Below are 14,307 nucleotides of genomic sequence, written 5' to 3'. Positions count from 1 at the left end.
ATATTGAAATTTGAATTTGCATTTTGTAATCTTAACATAATGAACAGGAATGAAATGTATTCTCTTGCTGAAAGCCACACCTCTAATAAGCCACGCCTCCAATAAGCCACACCTCTAATAAGACACGCCCCTAATAAGACACGCCTCCTGACCATAAGCTAAGGAATATATTCAAAAAGACCCAGCTGCTAGAACAACCCAGCAGGGCAGTAAATTAAATTAAATTAACCCATGTTTGGATCATCCAAACAACCCAACTGGCTGGGTCAACATACCACTGTTCTGTCCAATAGTTAACCAGTGGTTACTGGGTCAACATAACACTGTTCTGTCCAATAGTTAACCAGTGGTTACTGGGTCAACATAACACTGTTCTGTCCAATAGTTAACCAGTGGTTACTGGGTCAACATACCACTGTTCTGTCCAATAGTTAACCAGTGGTTACTGGGTCAACATAACACTGTTCTGTCCAATAGTTAACCAGTGGTTACTGGGTCAACATAACACTGTTCTGTCCAATAGTTAACCAGTGGTTACTGGGTCAACATAACACTGTTCTGTCCAATAGTTAACCAGTGGTTACTGGGTCAACATAACACTGTTCTGTCCAATAGTTAACCAGTGGTTACTGGGTCAACATAACACTGTTCTGTCCAATAGTTAACCAGTGGTTACTGGGTCAACATAACACTGTTCTGTCCAATAGTTAACCAGTGGTTACTGGGTCAACATAACACTGTTCTGTCCAATAGTTAACCAGTGGTTACTGGGTCAACATAACACTGTTCTGTCCAATAGTTAACCAGTGGTTACTGGTTACTGTCAACATAACACTGTTCTGTCCAATAGTTAACCAGTGGTTACTGGGTCAACATAACACTGTTCTGTCCAATAGTTAACCAGTGGTTACTGGGTCAACATAACACTGTTCTGTCCAATAGTTAACCAGTGGTTACTGGGTCAACATAACACTGTTCTGTCCAATAGTTAACCAGTGGTTACTGGGTCAACATAACACTGTTCTGTCCAATAGTTAACCAGTGGTTACTGGGTCAACATAACACTGTTCTGTCCAATAGTTAACCAGTGGTTACTGGGTCAACATAACACTGTTCTGTCCAATAGTTAACCAGTGGTTACTGGGTCAACATAACACTGTTCTGTCCAATAGTTAACCAGTGGTTACTTAATAACCCAGTTCTGTCCAATAGTGGTTACTGGGTTACTTACCAACAATGAATTATTTTTTAACCCGTCCTTTTTTGTAGTGTTATATTGTAATATTCCAGCCGTAGAAATATAATCTGTTTATTTATTTACAGCAACCTAATGTAATATTACTGATTATGCTTTTACCTCTATCTCTCTACACCCTCTCTCTCTGTCCCCCCTCTCTCTCCCCCCTCTCTCTGCCCCCTAGTTGATGGAGACCCAGATCCAGGCATGTGGTCAGACTCCATCCCAGCTGCTGATCGAGCCCCACCCCCCTCGCTCCTCTGCCATGCACCTGGTGAGAACTCACACACACTCACACACACTCAGGGCCGGATTAAGACATTAAGACGTTTTCTCGCGATTTAAGTTTGACAGCCTCATCCAACCATAGAAATATAATTCATAGATACCGTTCCAATTCAAGTTAGGGCTGGCAACCATTGCAAGTGTACCCATGAGTTTAATAGTCAAATTGGCAGGGTAAGAGATTCCAAAACACTTCTATGGGCTATATGTCTATGGCCACAATACAACAAACTGTATATTTGACATGCATGCTGGACCAATTGCGGCCTTCCCTTCTATAGGCAACCTGTAACTGCCAAAATAAAGGAAACGCCTGAGTAAATGAGGGATATAAATGTTAAGTTTGCGGTGCATTTTCCTGGCATGGTTTAGGTCCACTAGTAGAATCTATGCCAAGGAACATTGAACCTGTTCTGGCAGGTCGTGGTGGCCCAACACCCTGTAAGACACTATATTGGTGTTTTTGTTTATTTTGGCAGTTACACTGCCTTGCAAAAGTATTTATCTCCCTTGGTGGTTTTCCTATTTGGTTTTTAAAATAAAAATAGATTTTTATTTGGAGTTCATGTAATGGAAAAAATAGTCCAAATTGTGAAATTTAAAAAATTACTTGTTTCAAAAAAATGTAAAAAGAAAAGTGGTGTGTGCCCCTAAATAAGATCTGGTGCAACCAATCACCTTCAGAAGTCACATAATTAGTTAACTAAAGTCCACCTGTGTGCAATCTAAGTGTCACATGATCTCAGTATATATACATCTGTTCTGAAAGGCCCCAGAGTCTGCAACACCATTAAGCAAGGGGCACCACCAAGCAAGCGGCATCATGAAGACCAAGGAGCTCTCCAAACAGGTCAGGGACAAAGTTGTGGAGAAGTACAGATCAGGGTTGGGTTATAAAAAAATATCTGAATCTTTGGACATCCCACGGAGCACCATTAAATCCATTATTAAAAATTTGAAAAATATGGCACCACAACAAATTTGCCAAGAGAGGCCTTCTCCCCAAAACTCACAGACCAGGCAAGGAGGGCATTAATCAGAGAGACAACAAAGATAACCCAGAAAGAGCTGCAAAGCTCCACAGTGGAGATTGGAGTATCTGTCCATAGGACCACTTTAAGTCGTACACTCTACAGAGCTAGACTTTATGGAGAGTGGCCTGAGAAAAGCCATTGCTTAAAGAAAATAATTAAGCAAACACGTTTGGTGTTCGCCAAAAGGCATGTGGGACACTCCCCAAACATATGGAAGAATGTCATAAGGTGAATGCACCAATTTGTAAGTCAGATGAGACTTAAATGTAATGGAAGCTTTTGAGACTAAAATGGAGCTTTTTGGCCATCAAGGAAAATGCTATGTCTTGCTCAAACCCAACACCTCTCATCACCCTGAGAACACCATCCCCACAGTGAACCAAGGTGGTGGCAGCATCATACTGTAGGGATGTTTTTCACCGGCATGGACTGGTCAGAATTGAAGGAATGATGGATGCCGCTAAATACAGGGTAATTCTTGAGGGAAACCTGTTTCAGTCTTCCAGAGATTTGAGACTGGGACGGAGGTTCAATTCCAGCAGGACATTGTCCCTAAGTATACTGCTAAAGCCATACTCGAGTGGTTTAAGGTGAAACATTTAAATGTCTTGGATTGGCCTAGTTAAAGCCCAGACTTCAATCCTATTGAGAATCTGGTTTTATGACTTAAGGATTGCTGTACACCAGCTGAACCCATCCAGCTGGAGCAGTTTTGCCTTGAAGAATGGGCAAAAATCCCAGTAGCTGGATGTGCCAAGCTTATAGAGACATACCCCCAGAGACTTGCAGCTGTAATTGCTGCAAAAGGTGGCTCTACAAAGTATTGACTTTGGAGGGGGTGAATAGTAATGCACGCTCAAGCTTTCTGTTTTGGGGGGGTTATTTCTTGTTTGTTTCACAATAAAAAAAAATATTTTGCATCTTCAAAGTGGTAGGCATGTTGTGTAAATCAAACGACACAAACCCCCCATGGAGACATCATCTGTTCACCTACTCTGCGCCTCACAAAGACACGGCGGTTGGAACCAAAAATCTCACATTTGGACTCATCAGACCAAAGGACAGATTTCCACTGGTCTAATGTCCATTGCTCATGTTTCTTGGCCTAAGCAAGTCCAAAGTTTGACTGGTACTGTATATATTCCATGAATAATATATAGGGTATATATTTCCTTTATTTATTTATTTATTTGCAGCCTCTTGGACAGACCCCCACAGGCCTGGGGTCAGTTAATCACAACCCAACTGGCTGGGTCAGAAAACACACTAAAACAGCGGAGGGCTGTCTGGTCCTGTCTATGAAAAACTGCTGTTTTTTTATCCTTTGCTGAAAAATATTTCAAAATGTTTTACTATGATGTGCACTAATGAATACAACCCAGGTTACACAGGCTACTGGTTGCCTTTTGAGTATTTCTACTGTCCTCTACCCTCCCAGGACCCTGTCTGCTCTGGGGCTGCCCCAGGTCCTCGTGCCCCATAGTGTCCTGGAGAGAGGGAGACAACTCCACCCCTGTTCCTAATACCTGCCCAACTAACCAATATTTGCCCTTCCAACCAACATCTGCCCTTCCAACCAACATCTGCCCTTCCAACCAACATCTGCCCTTCCAACCAACCAATATCTGCCCTTCCAACCAACCAATATCTGCCCTTCCAACCAACATCTGCCCTTCCAACCAACATCTGCCCTTCCAACCAACATCTGCCCTTCCAACCAACCAACATCTGCCCAACCAACATCTCCCTTCCAACCAACATCTGCCCTTCCAACCAACATCAATAACCAACATCTGCCCTTCCAACCAACCAATATCTGCCCTTCCAACCAACCAATATCTGCCCTTCCAACCAACCAATATCTGCCCTTCCAACCAACCAATATCTGCCCTTCCAACCAACCAATATCTGCCCTTCCAACCAACCAATATCTGCCCTTCCAACCAATATCTGCCCTTCCAACCAACATCTGCCTTTCCAACCAACCAATATCTGCCCTACCAACCAACCAATATCTGCCCTTCCAACCAACATCTGCCTTTCCAACCAACCAATATCTGCCCTACCAACCAACCAATATCTGCCCTTCCAACCAACCAATATCTGCCCTTCCAACCAATATCTGCCTTTCCAACCAACCAATATCTGCCCTACCAACCAACCAATATCTGCCCTTCCAACCAACCAATATCTGCCCTTCCAACCAATATCTGCCCTTCCAACCAATATCTGCCCTTCCAACCAATATCTGCCCTTCCAACCAACATCTGCCCTTCCAACCAACCAACATCTGCCCTTCCAACCAACCAACATCTGCCCTTCCAACCAACCAACATCTGCCCTTCCAACCAATATCTGCCCTTCCAACCAACCAATATCTGCCCTTCCAACCAATATCTGCCCTTCCAACCAATATCTGCCCTTCCAACCAACATCTGCCCTTCCAACCAACATCTGCCCTTCCAACCAACATCTGCCCTTCCAACCAACATCTGCTCTTCCAACCAACATCTGCCCTTCCAACCAACATCTGCCCTTCCAACCAACATATGCCCTTCCAACCAACATCTGCCCTTCCAACCAACATCTGCCCTTCCAACCAATATCTGCCCTTCCAACCAATATCTGCCCTTCCAACCAACATCTGCCCTTCCAGCCAACCAACATCTGGCCTTCCAACCAACATCTGCCCTTCCAACCAACCAACATCTGCCCTTCCAACCAACATCTGCCCTTCCAACCAACCAACATCTGCCCTTCCAACCAACCAATATCTGCCCTTCCAACCAACATCTGCCCTTCCAACCAATATCTGCCCTTCCAAACAATATCTGCCCTTCCAACCAACATCTGCCCTTCCAACCAACATCTGCCCTTCCAACCAACCAATATCTGCCCTTCCAACCAACCAATATCTGCCCTTCCAACCAACCAATATCTGCCCTTCCAACCAACCAATATCTGCCCTTCCAACCAACCAACATCTGCCCTTCCAACCAACCAACATCTGCCCTTCCAACCAACCAACATCTGCCCTTCCAACCAACCAACATCTGCCCTTCCAACCAACCAACATCTGCCCTTCCAACCAACCAACATCTGCCCTTCCAACCAACCAACATCTGCCCTTCCAACCAATATCTGCCCTTCCAACCAATATCTGCCCTTCCAACCAATATCTGCCCTTCCAACCAATATCTGCCCTTCCAACCAACATCTGCCCTTCCAACCAACATCTGCCCTTCCAACCAACCAATATCTGCAACCAACCAATATCTGCCCTTCCAACCAACCAATATCTGCCCTTCCAACCAACCAATATCTGCCCTTCCAACCAACCAATATCTGCCCTTCCAACCAACCAATATCTGCCCTTCCAACCAACCAATATCTGCCCTTCCAACCAATATCTGCCCTTCCAACCAATATCTGCCCTTCCAACCAATATCTGCCCTTCCAACCAACATTTGCCTTTCCAACCAACCAATATCTGCCCTACCAACCAACATCTGCCCTTCCAACCAACCAATATCTGCCCTTCCAACCAAGATCTGCCCTTCCAACCAATATCTGCCCTTCCAACCAATATCTGCCCTTCCAACCAACCAACATCTGCCCTTCCAACCAACCAACATCTGCCCTTCCAACCAATATCTGCCCTTCCAACCAACCAATATTTTCCAACCAACATCTGCCCTTCCAAAACATCTGCCCTTCAACCAACATCTGCCCTTCCAACCAACATCTGCCCTTCCAACCAACATCTGCCCTTCCAACCAACCAATATATGCCCTTCCAACCAACCAATTATGCCCTTCCAACCAACCAATATATGCCCTTCCAACCAACCAATATCTGCCCTTCCAACCAATATCTGCCCTTCCAACCAATATCTGCCCTTCCAACCAATATCTGCCCTTCCAACCAACCAATATCTGCCCTACCAACCAACATCTGCCCTTCCAACCAACCAATATCTGCCCTTCCAACCAACCAATATCTGCCCTTCCAACCAACCAATATCTGCCCTTCCAACCAACCAATATCTGCCCTTCCAACCAACCAATATCTGCCCTTCCAACCAACATCTGCCCTTCCAACCAACATCTGCCCTTCCAACCAACATCTGCCCTTCCAACCAATATCTGCCCTTCCAACCAACATTTGCCTTTCCAACCAACATCTGCCCTTCCAACCAACATCTGCCCTTCCAACCAACATCTGCCCTTCCAACCAATATCTGCCCTTCCAACCAATATCTGCCCTTCCAACCAACATTTGCCTTTCCAACCAACCAATATCTGCCCTACCAACCAACATCTGCCCTTCCAACCAACCAATATCTGCCCTTCCAACCAATATCTGCCCTTCCAACCAATATCTGCCCTTCCAACCAATATCTGCCCTTCCAACCAACCAACATCTGCCCTTCCAACCAACCAACATCTGCCCTTCCAACCAATATCTGCCCTTCCAACCAACCAATATCTGCCCTTCCAACCAACATCTGCCCTTCCAACCAACATCTGCCCTTCCAACCAACATCTGCCCTTCCAACCAACATCTGCCCTTCCAACCAACCAATATATGCCCTTCCAACCAACCAATATATGCCCTTCCAACCAACCAATATATGCCCTTCCAACCAACCAATATATGCCCTTCCAACCAACCAATATATGCCCTTCCAACCAACCAATATCTGCCCTTCCAACCAATATCTGCCCTTCCAACCAATATCTGCCCTTCCAACCAATATCTGCCCTTCCAACCAACCAATATCTGCCCTACCAACCAACATCTGCCCTACCAACCAACATCTGCCCTTCCAACCAACCAATATCTGCCCTTCCAACCAATATCTGCCCTTCCAACCAACCAATATCTGCCCTTCCAACCAACCAATATCTGCCCTTCCAACCAACATCTGCCCTTCCAACCAACATCTGCCCTTCCAACCAACATCTGCCCTTCCAACCAATATCTGCCCTTCCAACCAATATCTGCCCTTCCAACCAATATCTGCCCTTCCAACCAACATTTGCCTTTCCAACCAACCAATATCTGCCCTACCAACCAACATCTGCCCTTCCAACCAACCAATATCTGCCCTTCCAACCAATATCTGCCCTTCCAACCAATATCTGCCCTTCCAACCAATATCTGCCCTTCCAACCAACCAACATCTGCCCTTCCAACCAACCAACATCTGCCCTTCCAACCAATATCTGCCCTTCCAACCAACCAATATCTGCCCTTCCAACCAATATCTGCCCTTCCAACCAACATCTGCCCTTCCAACCAACATCTGCCCTTCCAACCAACATCTGCCCTTCCAACCAACATCTGCCCTTCCAACCAATATCTGCCCTTCCAACCAATATCTGCCCTTCCAACCAATATCTGCCCTTCCAACCAACATTTGCCTTTCCAACCAACCAATATCCCCTACCAACCAACATCTGCCCTTACCAACCAATATCTGCCCTTCCAACCAATATCTGCCCTTCCAACCAATATCTGCCCTTCCAACCAATATCTGCCCTTCCAACCAATATCTGCCCTTCCAACCAACCATCTCCCTTCCAACCAACCAACATCTGCCCTTCCAACCAATATCTGCCCTTCCAACCAACCAATATCTGCCCTTCCAACCAATATCTGCCCTTCCAACCAACATCTGCCCTTCCAACCAACATCCCCTTCCAACCAACATCTGCCCTTCCAACCAACATCTGCCCTTCCAACCAACATCTGCCCTTCCAACCAACATCTGCCCTTCCAACCAACCAATATATGCCCTTCCAACCAACCAATATATGCCCTTCCAACCAACCAATATATGCCCTTCCAACCAACCAATATCTGCCCTTCCAACCAACCAATATCTGCCCTTCCAACCAATATCTGCCCTTCCAACCAATATCTGCCCTTCCAACCAACATTTGCCTTTCCAACCAACCAATATCTGCCCTACCAACCAACATCTGCCCTTCCAACCAACCAATATCTGCCCTTCCAACCAATATCTGCCCTTCCAACCAACCAATATCTGCCCTTCCAACCAATATCTGCCCTTCCAACCAACCAATATCTGCCCTTCCAACCAACCAATATCTGCCCTTCCAACCAATATCTGCCCTTCCAACCAACCAATACATGCCCATCCATCAAATCAATCAACCAACACCAACCAATCAATACCTGCCCAAACAACCAATATCTGCCCTTCCAACCAACACCAACCAATACCTGTCCCAACCAACCATTACCAACCATCCCTCCAACCAACCAACACCTGCACAACCAATCAAAACTAACCAATCAATACCAACCATTAAGTTTGCAGAATTCCATAAAATGTCCCTACAGTTCCTTTTATTTTTCAGAAATCCTCAGAACTCCTGGTTGGATTATTCCTAGAATAAGCAAGAAAAGCAGGATTTGTGGCCAACCAGAGATTGTTGGGAAAGTTATTTTAGAACCTACCAACCCTCCTTTCTTCTGGGTCTGAAGTCACCCCCTGTTCCTCAGTGTGTGTTCCTGCTTCTATCCTGTACTCCCTCACTAATATACCTCTTCCCACCCCTCTTCCCATCCCACTTCTCATTCCTCTTTCCATCACTTTCTCCCATACCTCTACCCCATCTTTCTCTCCTCCTCCCTCTCTCCTAAACCCCTTCTCCTAATCCCTCTCAACCCCTCTCCCTCTCTCCCCTCCCTCTCCTAAACCCTCTCTCATATTCCCTCTCACCTCCTCCCTCTCTCCTAATCCCACTCTCCTAATCCCTTTCTCCTCCTCCCTCCCTCTCTCTTCCTCCCCCTCCCTCTCCTTCTTCTCTCCTCCTCCCTCTCTCCCCCTCCCTCTCCTCCTTCTCTCCTCCCTCTCTCCTAAACCCTCTCTCCTATTCCCTCTCACCTCCTCCCTCTCTCCTAATCCCTCTCTCCTAATCCCTTTCTCCTCCTCCCTTTCTCTTCCTCCCTCCTCCCCCTCTCTCCTCTTCTCTCCTCCCTCCCCTCCCTCTCTCCTAATCCCTCTCACCTCCTCCTCTCCCTATTCTCTCTTCCTCCCTCTCTCCCCCTCCTCCCTCCTCCCTCTTTCCTCCCTCCCTCCTCCCTCTCCTCCTCCCTCTCCTCCTCTCCCCTCCTCCCTCTCTCCTCCTCCCTCTCCCCTCCTCCCTCTCCCCTCCTCCCTCTCCCCTCCTCCCTCTCCCCTCCTCCCTCTCTCCTCCTCCTCCCTCTCCCCTCCTTCCTCTTTCCTAATCACTCTCTCTTCATCCCTCTCTCCCAATCCCCCCCTTCCTCCCTCTCCTCCCTCTCTCCTAATCCCTCTCTTCCTCCATCTCATCCTCCCTCTCTCCTCCTCCCTCTCTCCTAATCCCCCCCTTCCTCCCTCTCCTCCCTCTCTCCTAATCCCTCTCTTCCTCCATCTCATCCTCCCTCTCTCCTCCTCCCTCTCTCCTCATCCATCTCCCCTCCTTCCTCTCCCCTCCTTCCTCTCCCCTCATCCCGCTCTCCTCTTCCCTCGCTCCTCTTCCCTCGCTCCTCTTCCCTCTCTCCTCTTCCCTCGCTCCTCTTCCCTCGCTCCTCTTCCCTCGCTCCTCTTCCCTCTCTCCTCTTCCCTCGCTCCTCTTCCCTCTCTCCTCCTCCCTCTACCCTCTTCTCTCTTATCTCCTCTCCCTTCTCCCTTCCCTCTGCTGTCCCCTCTTCCCTCTCTTTCTTTCTCTCTTCCCCCTCTCTCCCCTCTCTCTCTCTGTCTCTTCTATCTCATCAGTGTTTTCTTCCCCAGAGTCCTCTGATGTTTAAGGACCAGATGCAGCAGGATGTGATCATGGTGCTGAAGTTCCCCTCCAACTCTCCTGTGACCCACGTAGCAGCCAACACCCTGCCCCACCTCTCTGTCCCTGCTGCTGTCACCGTCACCTGCAGCAGACTGTTCGCTGTCAACCGTTGGCACAACACCGTCGGTGAGTAGGGGGGAGAGTGGTGTGTGTGTGTGTGTGTGTGTGTGTGTGTGTGTGTGTGTGTGTGTGTGTGTGTGTGTGTGTGTGTGTGTGTGTGTGTGTGTGTGTGTGTGTGTGTGTGTGTGTGTGTGTGTGTGTGTGTGTGTGTGTGTGTGTGTGTGAGAGAGATAGGTGTAACCATGCATTGTGTGTTCTCAGGTCTCCGTGGGGCTCCAGGTTACTCCCTAGAACAGGCTCATCACCTGCCCATTGAGATGGACCCTCTCATAGGTCAGAACACATCATCTGCCTTGGTCATGTGATACCCTGGTGGTCACACCTTTTGCCTAAATTAGAGTCCATAGGTTGTTAGGCATCAGATCATACATCATTATAGTTTCTATTAGCATTGTTATTTTGTGTGTGTGCGTGCTCCTGTGTGTGTGCGTGCGCCTGTGTGTGTGTAGCCAACAACTCAGGTGTGAGTAAGCGTCAGATCACAGACCTGGTGGACCAGAGCATCCAGATCAACACACACTGCTTCGTGGTTACCGCCGACAACCGCTACATCCTGGTCTGTGGCTTCTGGGACAAGAGCTTCAGAGTCTACTCTACCGAGACAGGTACCTGCCACAGTACTACTATACTACTACTATACGACTATACGACTATACTAAACTATATACTATACTATATACTATACTATATACTATCTATACTGGGACGAGCTTCAGAGTCTACTCTACCGAGACAGGTACCTGTGACAGTACTACTATACTACTACTATACGACTATACTATATACTATACTATATACTAAACTATATACTATACTATATACTATCTATACTGGGACAACAGCTTCAGAGTCTACTCTACCGAGACAGGTATTATTAAACAGTACTATTACTATACTATATACTATCTATACTGGGACAAGAGCTTCAGAGTCTACTCTACCAAGACAGGTATTATTAAACAGTACTACTACTATACTATACTATATACTATCTATACTGGGACAACAGCTTCAGAGTCTACTCTACCGAGACAGGTATTATTAAACAGTACTACTACTATACTATATACTATCTATACTGGGACAACAGCTTCAGAGTCTACCCCACTGGGACAGGTACCTGCCACAGTACTACTACTATACTATATACTATCTATACTGGGACAACAGCTTCAGAGTCTACCCCACTGGGACAGGTACCTGCCACAGTACTACTACTATACTATATACTATCTATACTGGGACAACAGCTTCAGAGTCTACTCTACCGAGACAGGTACCTGCCACAGTGCTACTACTATACTATATACTACCTATACTGGGACAACAGCTTCAGAGTCTACTCTACCGAGACAGGTATTATTAAACAGTACTACTACTATACTATACTATATACTATCTATACTGGGACAACAGCTTCAGAGTCTACCCCACTGGGACAGGTACCTGCCACAGTACTACTACTATACTATATACTATACTATACTATATACTATCTATACTGGGACAACAGCTTCAGAGTCTACTCTACCGAGACAGGTATTATTAAACAGTACTACTACTATACTATATACTATCTATACTGGGACAACAGCTTCAGAGTCTACCCCACTGGGACAGGTACCTGCCACAGTACTACTACTATACTATATACTATCTATACTGGGACAACAGCTTCAGAGTCTACCCCACTGGGACAGGTACCTGCCACAGTACTACTACTATACTATATACTATCTATACTGGGACAACAGCTTCAGAGTCTACCCCACTGGGACAGGTACCTGCCACAGTACTACTACTATACTATATACTATCTATACTGGGACAACAGCTTCAGAGTCTACCCCACTGGGACAAAGTAACTGCCACAGTACTACTACTATACTATATACTATCTATACTGGGACAATAGATTCAGAGTCTACCCCACTGGGACAGGTACCTGCCACAGTACTACTACTATACTATATACTATACTATATACTATATTACTATACTGGGACAACAGCTTCAGAGTCTACCCCACTGGGACAGGTACCTGCCACAGTACTACTACTATACTATATACTATCTATACTGGGACAACAGCTTCAGAGTCTACCCCACTGGGACAGGTAACTGCCACAGTACTACTACTATACTATATACTATCTATACTGGGACAATAGATTCAGAGTCTACCCCACTGGGACAGGTACCTGCCACAGTACTACTACTATACTATATACTATCTATACTGGGACAACAGCTTCAGAGTCTACCCCACTGGGACAGAGTAACTGCCACAGTACTACTACTATACTATATACTATCTATACTGGGACAATAGATTCAGAGTCTACCCCACTGGGACAGGTACCTGCCACAGTACTACTACTATACTATATACTATCTATACTGGGACAACAGCTTCAGAGTCTACTCTACTGGGACAGGTACCTGCCACAGTACTACTACTATACTATATACTATACTATATACTATACTATATACTGTCTCCTCTACCGAGACAGGTATTATTAAACAGCACTACTACTTCACTATTCATTTCTTTCAACAACCCTGAGGTGATGCAGACGAGATATAATACTACTACTTTACTACTACAATACCTCTACATTATTCCTCAAAGCGTCTACATTATTCCTCGATGCGTCTACATTATTCCTCGATCTGTCTACATTTTACCTCAATGCGTCTACATTATTCCTCGATCTGTCTACATTATACCTCAATGCGTCTACATTATTCCTCGATCTGTCTACATTATACCTCAATGTGTCTACATTATTCCTCGATGCCTCTACATTATTCCTCAAAGCGTCTACATTATTCCTCGATGCGTCTACATTATTCCTCGATCTGTCTACATTTTACCTCAATGCGTCTACATTATTCCTCGATCTGTCTACATTATACCTCAATGCGTCTACATTATTCCTCGATCTGTCTACATTATACCTCAATGTGTCTACATTATTCCTCGATGCGTCTACATTATTCCTCAAAGTGTCTACATTATTCCTCAATACCTCTACATTATTCCTCAATGCGTCTACATTATTCCTCAATACGTCCACATCTCTACTTCCTCCCTGTAGGTAAGTTGACCCAGATAGTGTTTGGCCACTGGGACGTGGTGACGTGCCTGGCCCGGTCAGAGAGCTACATCGGAGGAGACTGCTACATCGTGTCGGGGTCCAGAGACGCTACCCTGCTGCTGTGGTACTGGAGCGGACGCCATCACATCATTGGAGACAACCCCAACAACAGTAAGTCCGTGTGTGTGGAGGGGTGTGTGTGTTTGTGGAGTACATAGCAATATGCTTCTAAGAGGTGAAAGGGAAACCAGCTACATTTCCTGTCCTTTTTACAATATTATCAGCACATTAATCTCTTGCCTTGAACAATGATCCCCAATGGTCCCCACCGACTCCCAACGAGCCCCAACGTTCCCCACCGACTCCCAACGAGCCCCAACGTTCCCCACCGACTCCCAACGGTCCCCAATGATCACCAATGATCCCCAACGGTCCCCAATGATCCCCAATGATCACCAAACAATCCCCAAAGTTCCCCACCGACTCCCAACGGTCCCCAACGTTCCCAACGGTCCCCAACGTTCCCCACCGACTCCCAACGGTCCCCAACGTTCCCCACCGGACCCCACCGACTCCCACCGACTCCCAACGGTCCCCAACGGACCCCAACGGACCTCACCGACTCCCAACGGTCCCCAACGGACCCCACCGACTCCCAACGGTCCCCACCGTCTCCCAACGGTCCC

At 46.5% G+C, this 14,307-nt stretch overlaps 2 protein-coding genes across 2 annotated transcripts in view; one reads left to right on the top strand and one right to left on the bottom strand.

Moving 5' to 3' along the window:
* Nucleotides 1-14,307, bottom strand: part of LOC124015443 (mucin-2-like) — a 312,521-nt gene that overhangs the window by 243,402 nt on the left and 54,812 nt on the right. The window lies entirely within an intron of this gene.
* The window catches only part of LOC124015467 (neurobeachin-like), a 127,066-nt gene that overhangs the window by 101,740 nt on the left and 11,019 nt on the right, over nt 1-14,307 (top strand). Inside the window, exons 25-29 of the mRNA XM_046330667.1 lie at nt 1,422-1,511; nt 10,331-10,523; nt 10,719-10,790; nt 10,967-11,122; nt 13,622-13,792. Coding sequence (XP_046186623.1) covers nt 1,422-1,511; nt 10,331-10,523; nt 10,719-10,790; nt 10,967-11,122; nt 13,622-13,792 — 682 coding nt within the window. The remainder of the gene's footprint in view (nt 1-1,421; nt 1,512-10,330; nt 10,524-10,718; nt 10,791-10,966; nt 11,123-13,621; nt 13,793-14,307) is intronic.

This window comes from Oncorhynchus gorbuscha, linkage group LG02, assembly GCF_021184085.1.
Source record: "Oncorhynchus gorbuscha isolate QuinsamMale2020 ecotype Even-year linkage group LG02, OgorEven_v1.0, whole genome shotgun sequence".
NCBI classification, from domain to species: Eukaryota; Metazoa; Chordata; class Actinopteri; order Salmoniformes; family Salmonidae; genus Oncorhynchus; species Oncorhynchus gorbuscha.
This window is presented reverse-complemented; position numbering and strand designations above follow the sequence as displayed.